Source organism: Anolis carolinensis, chromosome 3 (genome assembly GCF_035594765.1).
Source record: "Anolis carolinensis isolate JA03-04 chromosome 3, rAnoCar3.1.pri, whole genome shotgun sequence".
In the NCBI taxonomy this organism is placed as follows: domain Eukaryota; kingdom Metazoa; phylum Chordata; class Lepidosauria; order Squamata; family Dactyloidae; genus Anolis; species Anolis carolinensis.
The window spans coordinates 167,468,039-167,486,519 of NC_085843.1; the positions used below are offsets into that span (position 1 = coordinate 167,468,039).

The following is an 18,481-nucleotide window of genomic DNA, read 5'->3' on the forward strand; positions in this document are numbered from 1 at the left end:
TAAACCCTGCACACTGTTGCTAGCAGATTTGTAAAAATGTGTGGCATCCAGAAACCTTTTGCTGTTGCCAAAATGTTGGCAACCCCAACAGTGAGCTAAAAATCTCCAGTTTAAAGAGCTCTGATACCGATAACAGTAGACAGGATCCTCCCCTTCACCTGCATATAGCATCTATAGCTAAAAGTTAGCACCCATGCAAATAAAACTATTTAATGTTACACTGACTTTGATAGTTATGTTCTGTCATTGTCGTCGTCATCATCATCATCATCATCATGCATTTTATTTTTTATCTGTTCACAAGGCTCAAGTTGGGGTACGACAGAGCATTAAAATACAACAGATAACTAAAAATCTAAAAACATACATTAAGATCATCCATTCCTATAAAGTGTTAATTTAAAATTCATAGTTTAAAATTGACTGGTTAGGCCTGCCAGAAGTGATCTTTCTTTTAAAAATTGAGATTTATTTATTTATTTATTTACAGTATTTATATTCCGCCCTTCTCACCCCGAAGGGGACTCAGGGCGGATTACAATGAACACATATATGGCAAACATTCAATGCCAACAGACAAACAACATACAGTATATACATACACAGAGGCATTTAACATTTTTTTCCAGCTTCACGATTCCGGCCACAGGGGGAGCTGTTGCTTCACTGTCCAGTAGTGGCTGTACTTCCTCATTCCATTCCTCGTGTTTTGCTGGCAGTTTTATGATGTTGTAAATTAGTTAAATTAGCCTCCCGCATAAAGCGTACCTAAATTTCCCTAATTGACAGATGCAACTGTCTTTCGGGGCTGCATAGGTCAACAGCAAGCCGGGCTATTTAATGGTCGGGGGCTTAACCCGACCCGGGCTTCGAACTCATGACCTCTCGGTCAGTAGTGATTTATTGCAGCTGGTTACTAGCCAGCTGCGCCACAACCCGGCCCGGAGATGGTATTCTTAGCCATCAAATCTCTTCTGGCAGGCCATTTCATAGTCTAGGAGCGACTGATCAAAATGTCCTTTGGGTGAAGTAAGGACCTGAGTGTATTGTGTGTGTTGTGTGGGAGAAGGAGATCCTTTCAGTAATCTGGACCCAAACCATATAGTGTTCTAAAGGTAATAATTAACACTTTGTACTTTACATGGAAACTAATTGGCAATCTGGAATGATTTTACTACTGGTATGATTTGCTCACTCCTGGATGTAACACTTTGTTACCATTAGAAGTGCTACTTCCAAGCTCATATCACTTCTAATTTTGTTCAGGTTCAAATATGTATTTTTGGTGCATATTTACATTCAACACAATATTCAAAAATGCATTTTTGAAAATTTGGACACGTCTTTGTGAACGTACATACTGATTCTTAGGTAGTCTGGGAAAAATAGAAATTTGTTATGGAAATGTGATGAAACAAATTTACCAGTGGTACTTTTAAAAGTGTTCCTTTTCTGAAATAATGCAATTACTGTATAACAGCAATTAAAATAACAAATAACAATTTTAGGTTTTGTATTGCTTGTCTTTGGTGCAAGTATTGCCATTCATCTTGTAAGATGGAGATTTCTTCCCTTTACTTTTTACATGAATACCGGGGCTCTGTGATGTTCAGAGAAGTACAGGACCTTGTCTTTTGCTATCTGCACTACACATCATCTGCAAATGCGGTATTTCAAAGCAGACTAGAAGGATGTGACAGTTTAGCCCCTCCAGGGAATGTGGTCCATGTTTATGGAATAGCTGCTGTCAGGTCTTAATTAAGGAAAGAAGGGACGTGATAGAACTGGTCTTATTTGTATATTTCCTTTCCTGTAATTTAAGCCAATATCCCACGTCCTAGTCTCCAGGGCAGCAGCAAGCTTGTTTTCTGCTGCCCTGGAGACTAGGATGCAGAACAATGGCTTCAAATGTCAGGAAAGGGGGTTCCACCTGAACACTAGGAAGAACTTCCTAACTGTGAGAGTTGTTCAGCAGTGGAACTCTCTGTGCTGGAGTGTGGTGAAAGCTCCTTCTTTGGAGGCTTTGAAGCAGAGGCTGGATGGCCATCTGTCAGGTGTGCTTTGAATGCGATTTTCCTGCTTCTTGGCAGGAGGTTGGACTGGATGGCCCATGAGGTATCTTCCAACTATGATTCTATGAAAAGCTTCATTACAAAGCCACCAAACTGGCCTAATGTTTTAAGTAACATGCATCTCCTAAGGGAAGGAAACAGGTCTTCAGTCCAGAGATAGTTTGGCATATTTAAGTCCTACTGAACAAGCACACCTATATTTTTGCTGGATTGACCTCAGTGTCTCCAGACAGGGCTTTATCTAAACATGACAATAGCCATAAATAGTCTTATTGTGGCTGTTGCTGGCTTAAAATCATATAAAAGCAGACATATTGTTTCCTATTTTATGTGCAAAGTCCTATCCAAGAATCAAGAGATTTAAGTAAAAAGATTCACTGCACTCATAATAACAATTATTTATTTATTTATTTATTTATTATTATTTCACTGCACTCAGTTTAGAGAAGGGTAGGGGAAGACCTTAGCAGGTCTTCCTCTGGTTTGTTGTCGAAGGCTTTCATGGCCAGAATCACTGGGTTGCTGTAAGTTGTCCAAACTGTATGGCCATGTTTCAGAAGCATTCTCTCCTGATGTTTTGCCCACATCTATGGCAGGCATCCTCAGAGGTTGGAAACTAAGCAAATGGGTTTATATAAGTGTGTAATATCCAGGGGTAGGAGAAAGAACTCTTGCCTATTTGAGGCAAGTGTGAATGTTGCAATTGGCTGCCTTGATTAACATTGAATGGCCTTTCAGCTTCAAAGCCTGGCTGCTTCCTGCCTGGTGGGAATCCTTCCTTGGGAGATGTTAACAGGCCATGATTGTTTCATGCCTGGAATTCCTCTGTTTTCTGAATGTTGTTCTTAAAAAAAATCTAAAATCAGGACAGTAAATAAAGAACAACATTCAGAAAACAGGGGAATTCCAGGCATGAAACAATCAGGCAATAGTAACTCAAAACGCAGGTGTCTATAATCTACAGTGAAATGTAAAAAAGGAAGGGTTATGTGAAGGGTTACCTTATTGTACATCTGCATATTAGGAACTGTTTATTTAACTCGATTCAATGCCGAGACAGCAATTTTGATTGTTATTAAGTCAACTATAAGACTTCGTTGGTTTTTATTTTTATTTCTATTTGACATAATTGGCATTTAAACTATAAATAGGAATAGTTTTTCCATATTACCTTTGCAAGTGTTGCCAAGAGTATTCCTTTGTGTTAAGAACTATACTGTTGTAGTGAATGAGAATACAAATAGTGGATACCTTGAGTAAAGTATTCATTGCAATATATACTACTAGTAAACGTAAGAGATTCCATAGGGACGGGGTTATGATCTACCACTGTTTCTAGCCAAATCCAGTTTAGATTGATGTCAAATACGACACCATAATTCCCTTCTTTTGCAGCTTGTATAACAAGTGCCACTAAAAGTTGTTTACATAGAAAATAATATTACATTACCAACATTACTTGCATACTATATACCATACTTTCCTTTTTTACGTTTCACTGTATGAAACAATCAGGGCCAGTTAATACCTCTTAAGAAAGGATTCCCGCAGGCAGGACGCAGTCAGGCTTTGAAGCTGAAAGGCCATTTAATGCTAATCAACGCAGCTAATTACAACATTCACATTTACCTCAAGCAGACAAAGAGTTCTTTCTCCCACGCTGGACATTTCAGATATATAAACCCCACTTGCCTAGTTTCCAACAGACCTCACAACCTCTGAGGATGCCTGCCATCGATGTGGGCAAAACATCAGGAGAGAATGCTTCTGGAACATGGCCATACAGCCTGGAAAACTCATAGCAAGCCTTTTCCTCTGGTTGTTTGCGGATAGAAAGATTTGCCAACTTAATTTTCTATTGAGTTTGTGTGTTTTGGGCATATATGTGTTCTGTGCTAATTCCTATATGCCAGCTAACCCCTAGATGCCAGTCATGCGACATACATCAAGCCAGAGGGTAATTAGGAAGTGAGTGCTTTTACTTTTGCTCACTTTTTTCAGCAGCAATCCAGTGTCCTACTACTTGAGATGTGGCTTCTTAACATCACTCCTTCTGCCTGCCACCCTTTGTCATGCTCTGGGAATGAGGCAGAAGGCAAACAAGCTCCATGGAGGGCAATGGCAGGTAAAATACAGAGGTGCTGCTCTACAGAGTTATTGACACTGAAATGCCTGGCACGAGGATACTGTCCAAAGCTGTGATAGCAGGGACTCTCTTTTGAGTAGGATTTACTGCTCATAAGGTGACCAAGGGAGTGTTCTCTTTGCCTACTGAGAAGGCTGGCTCTGAATTCAGTGAAGCCTTGCCCGAGGAGAGGCAATATTAGAGCAGAATCTTGTTAAAGTAAAGTTAAGGTTTCCCCTGAGGTTAAGTCCAGTTGTGACCAACTCTGGGGGTTGGTTCTCATCTCCATTTCTAAGCTGAAGAGCCGGCGTTGTCTGTAGACACCTCCAAGGTCATGTGGCCGGCATGACTGCATGGAGCGCCGTTAACTTCCCGCCAGAGTGGTACCTATTGATCTACTCACATTTGCATGTTTTCGAACTGCTAGGTTGGCAGGAGCTGGGGCTAACAGCGGCCGCTCCTGGGGTTTGAACCTGGGACTTTTCGGTCTGCAAGTTAACTATCAGCTAACTGAAATGTAAATCAGTTATTTTCACCCCAGTCCCCCAGACTTGTGCCCTGAATGCTCATACACATCCATCAATCTCCCTACCTCCCTCTCCATCCGTTTTTTGTCCAATCCCTTTAAAGAGTTTTGGTTCACCCTTCAACATACCTTTGTTTTGTTTTGTTTAGCCTTTTAGATTTTATGTACATGCTTCTATGAAACTGTATCTCACGTATGCTCATCTATGACCGTAATAAATAAAATAAAATCAAAACCTATCTGCAGCCTGAAGAAGTTCAGCCTATTTTATTTCAGCCCCCTACTAGTCTTGTGCATTTGTATAAAATTGCTACCCGTTTCTGTTTGTTCCATTCGTATGGTTCCATTTCCATGTCCATCCACCTCTTCCAAAACCGGCGCTCATCCGCATAAGCTCTTTCGTTTCACCATCTGAATATACAAATGCATTTGTCCCATTTGTGGCAATGGATGGGCCGCCCAGGTTCCCCTTCTGCTCAGTTTTAGGGCTAGAGGGGTGAAAATCACCGCACATGGAGGGCATATCTACCACTTTTAGCCCTCCAACTCTTATAAGGTTTGGATCATCTCACAAATTTTAGATTTTTTTCTTTCTATAGATTTTTTTCTTCATGTCAGGAGCGACTTGAGAAACTGCAAGTCGCTTCTGGAGTGAGAGAATTGGCCGTCTGCAAGGACGTTGCCCAGGGGACGCCCAAATGTTTTGATATTTTTACCATCCTTGTGGGAAGCTTCTCTCATGTCCCGCATGGAGCTGGAGCTGATAGAGGGAGCTCATCCACGCTCTCCCCAGGTGGGATTCGAACCTGGCAGCTTTCAGATCAGCAACCCAACCTTCAAGTTACAAGGCTTCAATCCACTACGCCACCGTAGATTTTATCTATACATCTATAGATAAAGTCTCCTTAAAAACATTCCCTCTTTCCCCACTAGTTCTGCCCTCTAATCTAAGGGCTTAAGATACCAATGATTCTGAGACATTTTACTCTCAATCTGCAGAGGAGACCTGAGCTTAAAGGCAGGGACTTTTTAGCACCACTGATTCTGAGAGGTCTCACACTTGATCTGCAGAGGAGAACCTGAGCTTAAAGAATAAACAGGCAGCAAGGAAGGCACTAAGGTAAGCAAGAGGGAACAAGCATGGCAGGCAGAGGAACGAACAGCAGCAAAGCAAACGGTTTTGTGCTGCTTTCACTTTTGTTTCACTTTTGTTTTATCTGTGAAGCCTGTTGGGCTTCAGAAAAGCCTTAAAAACATGGTTGTGTGCCCAGGCTTTTAATCAATAAATGGTGAAAATGACACGGACTGAACTATAGGCAAAGCATGAGGAAGAACGGATCTGATTTTATTTTGAAATGTATATTTTTAATTCATAATGTATTTTAATAGTTGTAACTGTTTTATGTGCTGTTTTATATTGGTTTGTATGGGCATCTAATTGTTGCCACTGTTGTAAACCGCCCTGAGTCCCTTCGGGTTAGAAGGGCGGGATATAAACAAAGAAACAAAGGTACAAAAGCACAAATGAGACAAATACTGGGCCCTACTCTACCCCTTACTACTGCTCAGTTGTACATCAACACCTTCCTTCCTAATGGTGCAGGGAGGTTTATTGGAGAAGTAGCAGTCACTTGAATGAGAAGAAGCAACATTTCTTAGGACTTTTGAATTTCAAACCAGCTTTATGAAGATAAAGTCTGCCTAGAAAAAAAATGTGAGGTGTACTATAGATCTTATTTTAAAAATTCTACATTTTCTCTCCATTTGGTGAGATGGTAATTTGATTACTTTTTGCATTTATTTACAAATATTTTGCTCCCAAAATGGAGACCGGGATTTACTTAGAGCTATCGTTTGCATTATATAGTATTGGGTGGGGTTTTTAAAAATTGTTTTACCTTGATAATTTGTTTTACAATTGTGTTGCATAGTTTTATTTTTTATTCTTTCATTCTCTTTATGTATATGTGTATACATACATTTTATTTTTTTTCCTTTAAATTTTTATTGCGAAACATATTTTCCAAAAGTGATACATTAAAAAGTGGGGGAACAATCTGTAGGGATAGAAAGGTAAGAAAGGATAGCTCTACTCTAAAGGTCTACTCTACTCTGTTCTATATATCTAACACTAAAGGTGGTTAGGTAAGGGAAATCGGGGAGGGAATAAGGGATATCGTCGGCCTCCAATCTCCTTCTTTGCGGCAAGTTCGTTTCTCTTCTTTAATAACCACTTTGGCTTCCCCTACTCTTAACTAGACCTTATTTTGCTTCATTCTTGCTTTTTCTTCAAAATCATTATTAACATTTTCATTTTCCTTTGTAACATATTTCTTTAATGGTGACCAATCTGGTTTTTTTTTTTTTTTTTTGCTTTTCACTCCTTGGAAATATTTTATTGTTTGGGTCAATACATCCATATTCATAGTGTCCATTATCTTTAATATCCATTGATCAATTGTGGGTTTTTCCTTGGATTTTAGATTGTACACCATTAGCAGGATTCCTTATACTGTATTTGGTTGTTTTATAAAGCACCATGTACATTGAGAGCACTATATAAATGAATATAACAATACATTTCTGACGGGTTCATATTCTTGATCCTTACATATTCATTAATTCAGGGAATTGTGAAAGTCCACTGTCCTGACTTACTGAGTTGCTGCCTCTGGGAACAATAATGGTCTGTTGCCCTGCCGATTAGGAAGCAGCAGACTGACATTAACACCTCTATCCCATGAGTAATTTCCAGTGCAAGGTGGAATTGTAACAGAATTGTAACAGAAACTCTGTTTCTAACAGTCACACTGCATTTAACTCATGAGAGGGATCTGGGAATGCTTCTTGGTTGACAAAGAAAAGATACAGTTGTCCTATTACTAACTAATATATAGAATAAAACAATGGTAACAGACAAATTATAACCCTTACAGGCGCATGAGTAACTTTTCTGCAGCTTTTATAAACTATATTTAAAAAAGACAACATAATAGATTTGCTGTTGCCAGCACCTAGTAACATTAAACAATTTCTCATTGGTTTAACACTCATTTAAACAAAGAAAAACACTTACTTCCACTAAGGAGTTTGTGGCTCTGCTGTAGCACTTCAATTGTGGATAATGATCCTACTGCCTTCCATTTGTGAGCAATTAGCTCATGGAGGTAGCTCCTTTTTTAAGGATTGCTAGCTACTTGGAGCACTCATTAAGGGTAATTACAAAAAACAAGAGAGATCTAATTTATCATTTAAACCATGTGGATGGACTGTATGTAATTTAAATATTCAAAATGCTTCCCTCTGTAGTAAAATCCTTTTTATGTCCCCATGGGGTTTTATGGTGATCCTTTCTAGAGCACAGAATCTAAAACTTGTATATGGGAGTGCGATTTCTCTAAAAAATGTGAATAAAGAATGGATTCTGATGCTTTATTCTTGATACGTGAGCGATGTTCCAATATTCTGGTTTTTAGAGATCTAGAAGTCATGCCCACATATAGGAGCTTACAAGAACACTCTATAGCATATATGACCTGGTCAGTGTTACATGTAGTGAAACTTTGTAGTTGTATATTGAATTTTAAAGTAGGATGTATAAATTGTTTGATTCTAAGAGACTGAGAACAAACAACACAATGTCCACAGTTTGTGTGGCCTCTAAGGTTGGATTTCTTCAAAATGTTGGGTTTTGTTAAATCAGAGTTTATATGTATGTCCTTAAGATTTCTCGAGCGTTTGTTGGCTAATAGTGGTAAGTTTTGGCATCCAGGGATATCTCTAATTAGGTGCCAATGTTTTCTAATAATTTTGTGGATTTGTGGAGAGAATTGTGTTAAAGTTGATGGCCAAATGATGCGATCATTATTTTGCTTTGTCTGTTCCTTTAGTAAGTTACTCCTGTCTATAGATTCTGCCTTCCTAATTGCTGTGTTTATGATTCTGATAGGATAACCTCTCTCCTTAAACTGTTTCTTAAAGATAGATACTTCTGTAGCAAGATCCTCAGGGGAACTAGTGTTACGTTTCAATCTTATTAATTGTGCAAAAGGTAAGTTTTGGGTGCTGGCAACAGCAAATCTATTATGTTGTCTTTTTAAAATATAGTTTACAAAAGCTGCAGAAAAGTCTACAACAGACGCTTGAAAGAACCTTCAGAAGCTACCTGAAGAAGGGATTTTGATCCAGAAACAAGGGTTAAAAAATACCCGGGAATCCTTGTTGTTTCTACATTCCTTTGTTCTACATTCCTTTATGGTTTATATTCCTTTTGCGCATCTCCAAAACATTAACTTACATGGGACTATGATAAAGTTATCTAAAGTGTGAACCACAATACACAGTTGTTTACTCCTTTGACTAAGCATTTCTAAGACGTTTATCTACGTGGGCAATACTGGAATTTAAAGTGTTGTACTCAGTTATTGAACAGACTTATTTGTTACTGAAATAACATACAAACATGAATATAATGTTTGATGTAATGCTGTAAATAGTTTGTATTTATGTATTACTCATGCGCCTGCAAGGATTATAATTTGTCTGTTACCATTGTTTTATTCTATATATTAGTTAGTAATAGGACAACTGTATCTTTACACGTATTATAGATTTCTGTGTACTTTAGTGACAAAGAAAAGACCCATGTTGATCACAATGGCTGCTGCTTGGTAAGCGGCGATAGGATTGGTCAGGCCAAGATACACTATTTAGCCAGACAACTAAAGTTGTTATTTAGCTAAGTAGACAATGCCAAATTGTGGCCAATGTCTTCTGTGCAAAATACCGTTTTTAGTACAAACCTTTTCATTCTCTCCCCCTTACCCCTCCCACTAACATTCTCTCCTTCCTCCCCTCTCGCCAAATACCTCAAATGCCAAAAATCTTGCTATATTCTTATCAAGGTGTCTCAATGTACTGAGATATTTTTTTCTGAGGGAGAATCACAAATCCAGTGACAAGTCTCTACATTCCTGTATGAAATTATTGTGCTGCTACCTATCTGCAGATAATTTCTTTTTGTAATCAGCTTGCCGTTTTCTATACAATTTGGACTTTCTACATGTTCCAGTTCAAGTCAAGAGAATCCACCATCATATCTTGATTTAGTCTCTGTAGTATATGTATTGAACAGGTTTAATTGCTATCCTTCACTGGACATGATTGCCATGTCCGTAATTAAGCACATCAATTAATAGTCCCAAGGTATCAGGTTGGGACACAGTCATCTGGCCTTTAATGTTTTAAGAGCCCTTTATTTATATAGTAGGTAATTAGTATTTCAAATTATGAAATTAATTGGCAGTCCAGCTGCCTCCTTGTTCCTAGATCATAATTTCATAGTAAGGCAAAGTAATTTTGTTTAATAACTAGAAGAATAAAGAAGAAACATTTAGTAAGAGAACAAATGGTGTTTGGGACACCCATGAACAAAACCCTTCCATTGGTAACAAGCTCTGCTCTTCAAGTGATGCATTGTTTTCTGGAAATGCTTTTTTCACAACTACATTAGAAATGTGTTACCATTTCAACATCATCACCAGTTCTACTGATCCTGATTCCTTTTTGTTACACCTGAAAATGTGGAAGATCGATATTACAAGTATTTACAGAGGTATAGGGGCAAGTGTATAAGTAATGTCTGTTAGGTAATGCTAAGTCATACTCCATTCCACTCTGATGTTGAGTAGAGAAAATTCAGAATCCTTTTTTTACATCTCTGATTTCTTTAAAAAGGATTTTCCTTACAAGCACATTCCAGGCAGCTTGAGGCCAAAGGTTCTCTTGATGTTAAACTCAATATTAAAGTGATATTAATTATTTACATGCTTTAAAGCAGGTGTGGAAATTTGTGGTCCTCCAGAGATGTTGTTGGGCTGTAATTTACACCAAATCTACCCAGTGTAGTCAATAGAAAGGGAGGATGGCAACTGTAGGCCCACAAATTCTGAAAGATCACCTCTGATCTGAGAGCCAACTCACACATCTATTTTTGAAGTGGATTATCATACAGAGATGTTTTTCTCAATATTTACATGACGAAAAGATTTTGCCGCAGCATGCTAGTTATAAGAAATTGTACAATGAAAAATGCTTTCTATTTGAGCTTGTGTTCAACTCTGCCTCCTTGAAATCTTTAAAAGTTTCTTTTTGCTCTTTATTCTCACTATATTGAGTGAACTGTCCACTGGAAAATTGATTTTGGGGGGAATGGGGGAGCTCCAATTGTATGTATAGATAATGCATACATATTAATCTATGAGACAAAAAATCTGATTCTTAATTTTTATAAATAATTTTTTTAAATAGGCTATGACAAAAAGGCAAATGGCTTTGGAAAAACTCAGTCTCCAGAAAAGCCTACTCTATTTTGAAAGTATTCATGGACGACCTGTAAGTATGCCTTGAAAAGATAGGTAAATCTCAAGTTATCCATTACATAGAGTTTTCTTCAGCAGGCAGCACTCATCAAACATATGAAGATTACCCATCAAAAACATGAAAATCAGTAAATTATTCTATTAGAGCTTCTTCAACCTGATGCCTCCCAGTTGTATTGAATTATGGTGCTGAACATTTCTTGCCTTGCATGGTCATGTAGTCCAGTGCATACTGATGGTACCATGTTAAGAAAGTCTGTGATCAGTATTTCAATCAGCCCTCAGCAATTCCTAAGGAAGATAGCATTCTAGAGATAGAAACAAATATAGAATTTATTGAGCTGGAGCAGCGTTGTTTGATTCATCCACACCATGCAGCTGCACGACTTACAGTGAAGCCCAATTGTGGAACAATGTTGTTTGATCCAGAGTATCTGCCATATCCTTTTTGCCAGGGTTCTGATGCCCTAGACCAGCCTGAGAAGAAGGGGAAAGCAGCAGCCAGTGAATGCTTTGAGCTAACCGACTGATGAATCTGACCAGAGTGACCTAGATGTCGGCTTTTCTTTGGTCAAACTCAGGGGCTCCTGCACTCAGAGTATGGTCCCAAGCCATCCACCCTCAATTTTGAATAGTTGGTGCTTGTTATCTTGGAAGACTAGCTATATGTTGTTTCTCTTTTATCAGCCTGGGAGAGGGATTGACATGTGCCATGAATTGGGGACATCAGTTACCAGTGCCACTCAGTCACTGGTAATGAATGGGGTCCGCTTATGGAGTGTTTGGGTGGGAGGTGGGTCTGGTCCAGCTTGAACATCATTCCACCACATCTCTGGTGATAGGAGAGGGTTGAGGTCCATGAGATTTCCTCTGTTATCATCCAAAAACTTTTTAGTAGCAGATCAAAGCAAGAGGCTAACTGATTAGCAGACAGGTTGGTCAATGCCTACAGTGTTTTCCCGAAAATAAGACAGTGTCTTATATTAATTTTTGCTCCCAAAGATGCACTAGGTCTTATTTTCAGGGGGTGTCTTATTTTTCCATGAAGAAGAATTCACATTTATTATTGAACAAAAAATGAACATTTTATATATACATCACAAACCAGCATAACCAGACAAACTGTGAATCCTATCAAGAATTTCTTGTTACTACCAATATTTCCATGTACAACACTCTATGGTACGTACATTTACCGATCCTACATGCTCTGGTGTTCTGTTGAGTGGTCATGCTTCCAAACAAAAACTTTGCTAGGTCTTACTTTTGGGGGAGGCCTTATATTTAGCAATTCAGCAAAACCTCTACTAGGTTTTATTTTCTGGGGATGTCTTATTTTAGGGGAAACAGGGTAGATCCAAGACCCATGCGTGTTGAACCAAGCTTATTTACAGCTGTAACTAATAATTTTGTGGCTTTCTTTTCCTATGTGTACCATGTGTGCTTATGTTTTTATCTTATGGAGCTGACTTGCCCCTGTACATGTAGAGCTGCTATTTATTTTAACTGCCGTGGTAGGGTTTTGTGTAGGTCTTCAATTCAAGTACTAGAGTTGGCTGTGCTTAGGTTCCAAGATCAGATGTGATCTAGTGTTGTTAAGCCAATTAAAACCCCCAAAATTCATACCCAGAATTTTCAAATGAAAGATCTATTTTACTAAAAAAGGTAAAGGTTTCCCCTGACGTTAAGTCCAGTCGTGACCGACTCTGTGGGTTGGTGCTCATTTCCATTTCTAAGCTGAAGAGCCACCGTTGTCCATAGACATCTCCAGGTCATGTGGCTGGCATGACTGCATGGAGCGCCTCTACCTTCCCGCCGGAGCGGTACCTATTTGCATGTTTTCGAACTGCTACCCTGTTTCCCCTAAAATAAAACATCCCTAAAAAATAAGGCCTAGTTGAGGTTTTGCTGAATTGCTAAATATAAGGCCTCCCCCGAAAGTAAGACCTAGCAAAGTTTTTGTTTGAAAGCATGTCCGGCGCCCACCAAACAAAACACCATAGCATGCAGGATTGGTAAATGTACATACCAGTTGTATATGGAAATAATGGTAGTAACAAGAAATTCTTGACAGAAGTCACAGTTTGTCTGGTTTGGTTATGTTGGTTTGTGATGACAACTACTGTACAGTAGGCTTGCTCAAATAATTCGTTTTCCCCGTTAACCGTTATTAATTCGTTATTTTCGTTTGTTTTGAAGCAATTTTGAAGCATTGGTTGTCCACACGTCTGGATATCGCGGTTTCGAATCGCGAGAGGCCGTTTTTCGTTATGTCGTCGTTTTTTTCGTTAGGAAAAAAAAGCTTTTGCAAATCACCCAAACTCCCACCATTCAGGCCCTTTCCTTTTGCCCCTCAGCAAAAGGGGCATCACGGGCTCAGCCAATGGGAGGGGGCGAGGGGGAAGGAAGCCGAGGAGGAGGAGGAAGACGGAGGGGGGAAATGGCCGCCGCCGCCTCGCCTCAGCTCAGGCCTGATACTCAGAGGTTTTGATGTCTGTGCGAAGCTAGGCAAGTGGGGTTTATATATCTGTGGAAGGTCCAGGGTGGGAGAAAGAACTCTTGTCTGTGGGAGGCAAGTGTGAATGTTGCAATTGGTCACCTTGATTAGCATTGAATAGCCTTGCAGCTTCAAAGCCTGGCTGCTTCCTACCTGGGGGAATCCTTTGTTGGGAGGTATTAGCTGGCCCTGATTGTTTCCTGTCTGGAATTCCCATTTTCTGGGTGTTGTTCTTTTACTGTCCTGATTTTAGCTTTTCTGTAGCTAAAAATGCATATAAAATTGATTCTATAGGGAGGATAAATGATTGGATTTCAACTCCTACAGCTTAGCTTTCTCTGCCAATAATGGTACCATATCAAACTAAACCTCCCAAGATTCTGTAGCAGTGAGCCATCTTGGATATTGTAAGGGATTTTATTATTATTATTATTATTATTATTATTATTATTATTATTATTATTATTATTAGACCTTGCTCCCAGGAAGGTGCCTTCGCTGTGGCTCCCAACTTATCTATCTACCTTTCCACATATTCTCCACATTGTGTGTATGTGTATGTATATTATATATACATGAGCCCCGATGGCAAAGTGTGTTAAAGCACTGAGCTGCTGAACTTGCAGACCGAAAGGTCCCAGGTTCAAATCCCGGGAGCAGAGTGAGTGCCCGCTGTTAGCTCCAGCTTCTGCCAACCTAGCAGCTTGAAAACATGCCAATGTGAGTAGATCAATAGGTACCGCTCTGGCGGGAAGGTAATGGCACTCCATGTAGTCATGCCGGCCACATGACCTTGGAGGTGTCTATGGACAACGCTGGCTCTTGGGCTTAGAAATGGAGATGAGCACCAACCCCCAGAGTCAGACATGACTGAACTTAACGTCAAGGGATACCTTTACCTTTACCTATATATATACACACACACACACACACACACACACACATTATGCAGGGACTATATACACAGTATATATCACACACACATCAATTTAACAAAGTTTCAGCCACAAAAACAAAGTTTCTGAAGTAGAACAATGACTTTCACAGTAAAGACAACCCAATTTAACAGGAAATAAGACTTTCAAACCAGGAACAGATTTCTGCAATTATTAAAAAATGGTTTATTATAAAAGCTATGAAAATTCGCCAAAAATCAGAGGATAAGGGAAACGTTCCAAATTTTGGTGAGCTATCAGTGTTAAATGTGTTCTACCACTGTACCAAGTTGGAAGAAGATCACTCAAAAAATGAGGGTGGGAGAGTCCTGTAAAGTCCTCTCCCTCTGTGCTGTTTTTGGGAATTGCGCATGCGCGTCCGCCATTAACGAATTAATTTAGAAAATAACGAATTTTCGTTAATTTCGAATTTTTTGGGGGGCCAAATTCGGAAATACCATCAGAAACGAAAAGCTGCCCCCCTCTAGTTTTGAAACGAGTTTAGAATCAAATTTTTCGTGGATCGATCAAGCCTACTGTACAGTATAGAATAAATGTTCATTTTTTTTGTTCAACAATAAATGTGAATTCTTCTTCATGAAAAAATAAGACATCCCCTGAAAATAAGACCTAGTGCATCTTTGGGAGTAAAAAATAATATAAGACACTGTCTTATTTTCGGGGAAACACGGTAGGTTGGCAGGAGCTGGGGCTAACAGCGGGTGCTCATTCTGCTCCTGGGATTTGAACCTGGGATCTTTTCGTCCGCAAGTTCAGCAGTTCAGTGCTTTAACACACTGTGCCACCAGGGCCCCCGAAAATAAACTAGAAAATATTTGGATTGCATGCATTTGAAACCAAAGCTTTCATTTCCGTGATGCTCAGATGTGACTCCAAACTAGAATCCTGGATGTGGTCTGAAGGTCCATAATACAACAACACTAAAGCTAATTAATTCTTGGCCTAGAGATGTTAGACTAAATTCAATTGCTAATTCTATCTAGAGTAAACTTATTGAATCTGTAAGATTTATGTAAGTGTTGGATATGCATTCAATGGATCTGCTCTAGATAGGACTAATATATTTTTAAAAGGAAATACAAGTTTTTACAGACAGGGCAATAATAAACTGAAATTTAACAGGGTTGTTGTATGTATGTATGGCCATGTTCCAGAAGTATTATCTCCTGACATTTCGCCCACATCTATGGCAGGCATCCTCAGAGGTTGTGAGGCATTGAGAAACTAGGCAAGGAAGGTTAATATATATCTGTGGAGAGTCCAGGGTGTGAGAAGAGTTGTTTGTCAGTTGGAATGTTGCGTGAATGTTGCAGTTAATCACTCTAATTAGCATTAGAAAGATTCGTCTCTTGCCTGGGGGGCATCCTTTGTTCAGAGTCATTAGTCATCCCTGGAGCTCCTCTGCCCTCAGAGTTTTGCTTCCCATCTACTGTTCTTGCCTAGTTTCTCAATGCCTCACAACCTCTGAGGATGCCTTTCATAGATGTGGGTGAAACGTCAGGAGAGAATACTTCTGGAACATGGCCATACAGCCATACATACAACAACCCTGTGATCCCGGCCATTAAAGCCTTCGACAGCAAATTGAAATTTAACAGTTAGATATCTCCGGATACTTATGGTAAGAGCTTTTGTAGATCTAAAATGAATTAAAATGGTAGATTAAGGGGATTTGTCCAAGCTATTTACAGAAGAGAACATTTTTGTGTGGTTCCCAAACTTCATCACTAAGTAAAGGGAATAATAGAATTGTAACATTTTAGATTAATCATTAGAAGCCTGATTATGACCAACCAACTTAGTGACCAACCTAATATATAGTATTGATTTTCTAATATACAGGTAGTTGCAGTGAAAGGTGGTGGAGCCCCCTCTTCTTTTCTTTCATTTCATTCCCTCTTCTTCCCCTAGTATATTAACTTCAAGATGGTTCAGTGGAAGAACACTTACTTTGTAGAAAAAGGAGAGTTCAATCCCAATTAAAGCAGGTTTTTTTAGTCTAGTTTGCCTTTCTAGATATGTGGATTCCAAATTACCCCCCCCCCCCCCAAAAAAAAACCTGGATGATAATGATGGGTGGTAAAGTCCAACGCATCTGGAGGACAACAGATTGGGGAAGATTGACCTGGCCTAGATAAACTAGTAGTGTAATTTAGTGTAGGGAACATATTTAAATTTAAAAAATGTGATTAGGTTTTCTGATTCCCCCTATCCTTCTTGTTTGTTCACCACAAGAGGAAGCGTTTGTCATTTCATTTATTCCACAACACATTTCTATCCCTTAGTCTTTGACTAAGTTTGGTATCTGTTGCATTGTCTGAACAGGTTCTGCCCTGAATGTTTAGATCTTACATATTGTTAGAAAGGTAGATAATAACATAGGTGAGACTTTCCAATTATGGAGACAAAGATCTGTGTCATACTTGTATCTTTTCACTCATAAATCCATTTCATCCAGTTTCCAAACTGAACTGTGGTTTTATTTTTTTTAAAAAAACCTGATGGGAATACATGCAGTTGGCATGTAGTTTGAAGGGCTTTCTCCTTTCTTTTTTGAATTTAGAACTCTGTTTGAACATTTAGCAAAGAATAAGATCTGTTAAATATGTTTCCTTAATCTGTGATAACACAGCAAACAATTTATTTTCTTGTTGTCTTGGCTTTTAGGCCTGTTCCTGGGGCTTTTTGGGTTGGGTAGATAATTTAGACAATTGCATTGGATAGACTGCATCAGCTCTAGATTCTTAGATATGATTATCGTGATTTTCTGTTGGTGAGCAGATGGTGACTGGCAGATGACATATGTTCTGTATCTCAAAAACTAGAGCTGATAGGGGAAAACCGGTGTCATTTTTAGAATCAGTAGATCAAATACATCCAGAAAGAGGGTTAGCATCCAAGGTACCAAAATATGTGTTGGTCAGTTAATTAACCTTGAAAGTCACCCCAAACTAATTCAATAAAGGTACCAACTGTGTTGTTATTGTTTTATTGATTGGTGGTATTCTATTTGGTTTTACTATACTATGATTTTTTAAACTACTGCAACCTGTTTTGTTCTGTTCTTTGAAAAATGTTGTAAACAATTAATATCTCTTATTTAGAAATCTGAAGCTTGAAGTGTTCCAAAATCCAAAATTGTTCATCTGGGTGTCTGGGATGGTGACATATTTGCTTTCTGATGGTTCAATGTGCACACATGTTGTTTCATGCAGAAAAATATTTATAAAGTTTCATATAAAATTAACATCAGGCTATGTGCACAATGTGTTTATGAAAGTTAAATGGATTTTGTGTTTAGACATGGATCCGAGCTCCAAGATATCTCATTATGTATAGTAGAGTCTCACTTATCCAACACTCACTTATCCAATGTTCTGGATTATCCAACGCATTTTTGTAGTCAATATTTTCAATACATTGTGATATTTTGGTGCTAAATTCGTAAATACAGTAATTACTACATAGCATTACTGTGTATTGAACTACTTTTTCTTTGTTGTATAGCATTATGTTTTGGTGCTTAATTTGTAAAATCATAATCTAATTTGATTTTTAATAGGCTTTTCCTTAATCCCTCCTTATTATCCAACATATATGCTTATCCAACATTCTGCCGGCCCGTTTATGTTGGATAAGTGAGACTCTACTGTATATGCAAATATGCCAAAATCTGAAATCCAAAACATTTGTGATCACAGGCATATCAGACAAGAGATACTCCACCTCTATATTATCTCCTCTTAAATAGGTCTAGATGTGTATATTTGCCAAGAAGAATTGAATTCAGCATTTCAATGTAGTAGATGTCCTTGAACTCTAAGGGCTTTTCAAGATATAGCACTTTTCACAAGGGCTTTAGATGCTTAACCTATCAGAATGCACTTTCTAGAACGGCACAACAGGTGCTTAAAAGCTGTTATCA

General features: G+C 38.7%; 1 protein-coding gene across 9 annotated transcripts in view; it reads left to right on the top strand.

The window, feature by feature from the left end:
* fam13c (family with sequence similarity 13 member C) overlaps nt 1-18,481 on the top strand; it is a 208,443-nt gene that overhangs the window by 164,941 nt on the left and 25,021 nt on the right. For 6 of the 9 annotated variants that reach the window (XM_062977381.1, XM_062977379.1, XM_062977375.1 and 3 more), the window contains one exon: nt 11,033-11,116. The exons of the other annotated variants lie outside the window; for them this stretch is intronic. In XM_062977381.1, coding sequence (XP_062833451.1) covers nt 11,033-11,116 — 84 coding nt within the window. The remainder of the gene's footprint in view (nt 1-11,032; nt 11,117-18,481) is intronic. 9 annotated transcript variants of the gene reach the window in all.